The sequence below is a fragment of the Tetranychus urticae genome, chromosome 1 (genome assembly GCF_039701765.1).
Source record: "Tetranychus urticae isolate SD_2017Ah chromosome 1, NJAU_TeUrti_SD_1.0, whole genome shotgun sequence".
NCBI lineage: Eukaryota > Metazoa > Arthropoda > Arachnida > Trombidiformes > Tetranychidae > Tetranychus > Tetranychus urticae.
In genome coordinates this window covers 17,071,410-17,075,180 of record NC_142958.1, presented here as the reverse complement: position 1 = coordinate 17,075,180, position 3,771 = coordinate 17,071,410, and the positions used below count along the sequence as shown (strand labels likewise).

General features: G+C 32.8%; 1 protein-coding gene across 2 annotated transcripts; it reads left to right on the top strand.

The window, feature by feature from the left end:
- The first annotated feature begins 285 nt into the window (after positions 1–285).
- Positions 286–2,774, top strand: LOC107372050 (uncharacterized). 2 transcript variants are annotated; one of them, XM_015940191.3, is made up of 3 exons: positions 286–1,837; positions 1,949–2,133; positions 2,515–2,774. In XM_015940191.3, the coding sequence occupies exons 1-3, from the start codon at positions 848–850 to the stop codon at positions 2,735–2,737; spliced, it is 1,398 nt and encodes a 465-aa protein (XP_015795677.2). In that variant the 5' UTR covers positions 286–847; the 3' UTR covers positions 2,738–2,774. The 2 variants fall into 2 exon arrangements, with proteins under 2 accessions (XP_015795677.2, XP_089126203.1); XM_089270077.1 differs by lacking the exon at positions 1,949–2,133 and having other exon boundaries at positions 713–1,837.
- The last annotated feature ends 997 nt before the right edge of the window (positions 2,775–3,771 follow it).

The following is a 3,771-nucleotide window of genomic DNA, read 5'->3' as shown; positions in this document are numbered from 1 at the left end:
TCACAAATGTTACGCTTTTTGCTCCCATTTTTGCCCATTCTTTCATTATGAACTTTTGTCTTTTGAATGTCAATTGATTGTTACCTACTCGTTTCAGTGAAGACGAAACTTTACAATCGATCATTCTTGCGTCGAAATGGTGGCTATGGTAAGGGTTCTAGAAGAATCAAATGATGACCATGATTTTATTATTTCTAGAAACTTAGTGATAATCAATCATGATCATGACAGTCAATCAAGTTTAAAAAATATGGTCGATGATGTGTTGACATCGTTTTTCCATTCACCAATGCTCTAATAGTTTGCATTGTTTATTCAATTTCCATTTTTCCATCTAAACATCTTTTCCTATTTTTTGTTCCCCATTTTGTGCAGTTACTACTTTTCTTGTTCAAGAAATAACAAGATATAAAATTCATTTGTTTCGTCGTTTGATTGACGCTTTTTTCTTCTCCATTGTATCAATCTTCAGTTCTTGTTTGCTGATACTAGCAGCTTAAAAGATTAACCAAGTTAGATGATAAAGTAAAGCTCGCTTGTTTGAGACATTAACAGTGTATGAATGAGACACCTAGTGCTAGTTCCTTACTGAATCAATATCTTTATATTTTGTTCACTTTTTAGCAAAAATTTTTGCATGATTTCAAATGTTGAAAGTCAATATAGAGGTTAATAAATTAACTATCGATGCTCATTTTAAATGTAGAGGTAAAACTTAGTCAACTTTATGACAATTTTCAATTATTCAACTGTTCATAGATGCAACCAGGTGAAAATCATTACACTACAACGATTTAGTGTGCTTAGTTTTGTTTTTACGTTTTCTTACTAGTCAATATTTCAAACCATGGATGATGCTTGGGATTATTTTGCTCAACAATCTGCCCCGCCGACTGAAACAAATACCTTGTTGGAAGAAAGCGCGGAAGAAATGACGTCTTTGCCACCATTTTCATCTCTATCTTCAAGTGATTTAGAATCCATATTGAACTCACTTTTACCTGGCGATGAGACGCCTCAAAACCATATGGACTATGGAACTGGTTGTACTGTCAATACAAACAACGATTGTGATATAATTTCAAGCTACAATTCAAATCAAATTGAACCATTTCAGGAGTACAATAACCAAATTTGTTTAAATAATAACACACAAAATTGTGAAAGTAGCAATTTTACAAGTAGCTCATCGTATGATGCCTTAGAGCCGCTTTTGGCCTCGTACACCAGTGATCATTTAAAATCTTCATCTCTTCTCACTACTGATACTTCTGATGCTTCTCTTCAAATCGAGACAATTTTTTATTCAACCCATAACAGTAATTATTTGATGGAACCTTCTGATAACTCTCAGAGAGTCCAGACTTGGCCTTCACTGCTTCTTCGCTCTGGCACACATCAAAAATCTATTATTTTGCCCACGATAGACCCACGTTTTAAACCAGCACTTTCCCTGTGTACGGATACATCACTTGTTGATGAACCATGGAAACCAAATGTGGCAAAGAAAATTTTAGCAGCTTATTATACACCGCTAAGCTTGAAGTCAGAGTTGCTGGCTACTCAAGCAGCTCTTAATGAATTTCAAACAATTGCTATGCAAGAAGCTGTGAGGGCTTTTCATGATATTGCTTTTCACAATAACATTACCATCAAACAAGGACGATCTAATTTTCCTGATGTTGGTCCAAAAACCATTGTTAAAGCATGTAGAAGAGTAAAGGGGTTCAGGCGATTGCTAGACGATGATAAAGTCACTCTCTTGTCAAGTGGACTTTTGGATGTAATGGTACTGAGAAGTGTTCTCCTTTATGATCACCTAACCGACAGTTGGAGTGTAAGTTGACTTTAATCAGTTAATCGATAGAACCAATTGTGTTTCATTTTAAACTCATAAAATAAGTACTTGATTCACAAGTTATTAATTGCATTAAATATTGTCTTCAAGTGTTCAGGTTCACGATTTGCTAGAAACGACGTTTTCCAGGATCTTTCTTTACTAATTGGACTTACTCGTGTTATTGAGACTTTTCCAGATCGATGGCGAAAAGATTTAACAGTTGCATGTCTTATTTACTTGATCATTATCTTCAATCCAGATCTACCTTATTTCCAATTCAGCGGAGCCATAAGGTTATAATTAAGATTACTGATAACTTTGCTAGTCCATAATCATCAACGAGAATGTCTGAAAGATTTTTTCGTCATTTTTTATCCATGAAATGATCAGATTATTCATAAAACAAGCAACAAGAAAGACAAAGAGAGCATCTATTAGAGTAAATTTTATTAATTATTGAGTCTATCAAAATTAGATTGTATGGATCAAATTCAGTGAATCCTCAATTTTCGGTCCTGTAGATATTTCTAATAACGCTAGCTAATAATTTGTTAACATTAGGTCAGAGAAATTTTTGAATTTAGATCAACAAAAATCAAACTTTACCAATTTTTCTTTATTTTACGTTATTTTACTTTAGTTAATTTACCATTTTGATTTTTTTTCTTTCCCAGGCAAGAACAATACACTTACATTTACCTGTTGCAACGATATTTGGAGATGGCTTGTAAATCTCCATGTGACGCCTCCGATTACCATTATCGTTTGATGGCCAAAATCGAAGATATTCAAAACCTGCGACGAGACATGCAAAACTTTTGTGAAGTTTTGTACCCAAATTTCTCAATATTGAAGTCTATAGCTACATTGGTGAAGTTCAAAATTACTTGCCATTAATAATTATTAAAAATTTATTTTTCTCATTGCTATTTAACTCGTAATGCAACTATTCAATTGTTTATATTCTTGATTTCTATGCCAATGATATTATACAATAATTCTAGTAATTAAGTAATTCTAGTCTAATAACCAACAACTAGTGGAAGATTGGCCATAGATGCACTGTTGTTCACATCAACCAATTTTAATAATTTTTCAGAGAATCTGTTTCTTGATAAGCTCTAATTGAAGTTCAACCTGTAACTGTTTCAGCATAATGTGGGAAAATGGACTAACGAGTAACTCCATCGATTTGTCTTCTTATAATTGTCGTGAACTTGTACTGTATATCTTCTAAGTAGCAAGAAATAAGTTACTGTTTTGATGTGAACATTTAAGGAATGTTTCGAATAACAAAAATATTGTCAGACCCTGAATTTGGATTACTAATTTTATTGCTAGGCTAATTAAATACATGAATACAAATATTAAGTTAGTGCTGAAGATAGTTAATTTAGAAATATTTTAGAAAAGGATAGAAAAAGAAATGTATTACAATCTCCAGGGCTCATTTTTCAAACTTAAAATTGAGGGGTCGTCTCCATATTTCCACCCTGTCCACCCTGGGTTTCAATGGCTAAAAATTGTTGTTAGACTAAAGAATTAGGAATAAAATGTGTGTCAGACCCAGGATTTCTTGGAATAAATAAAATTTGGATTAAACGATGATCTATTTTATGTAAAGTTAAAGAATTAAAGAAGCAAGTTTTCCAAGTAAAGAGATTTGAATACGGTTAAATCAAACTTATTTTATGACTAAAAGAATTACCTGAGAAGTTGAATGTTTCTGAGAAATTGCAACCTAACTCGTAAATTATTAAGAATTAAACAGAAATTGAAAGATTTACATATGAATAAAGCCTAAAAATAGGTTTAAGGGTCCGTCAGACCCAACTTTCCCAGATCGTAAATTGATAAAGTTAACTATCAAGAAGGAAAGAAGGTCAAACGACCATCTGGTGACTTAAGGTCACGTACTCTGCTCTCCCAAA

Excerpts from the sequence above, each read along its gene's own strand:
- LOC107372050 (XM_015940191.3), top strand. The coding sequence starts at position 848 with ATGGATGATGCTTGGGATTATTTTGCTCAACAATCTGCCCCGCCGACT. Across the intron at positions 1,838-1,948 it reads ACCTAACCGACAGTTGGAGT|TGTTCAGGTTCACGATTTGC; the intron begins GTAAGTTGACTT and ends ATTGTCTTCAAG. Across the intron at positions 2,134-2,514 it reads CAATTCAGCGGAGCCATAAG|GCAAGAACAATACACTTACA; the intron begins GTTATAATTAAG and ends TTTCTTTCCCAG.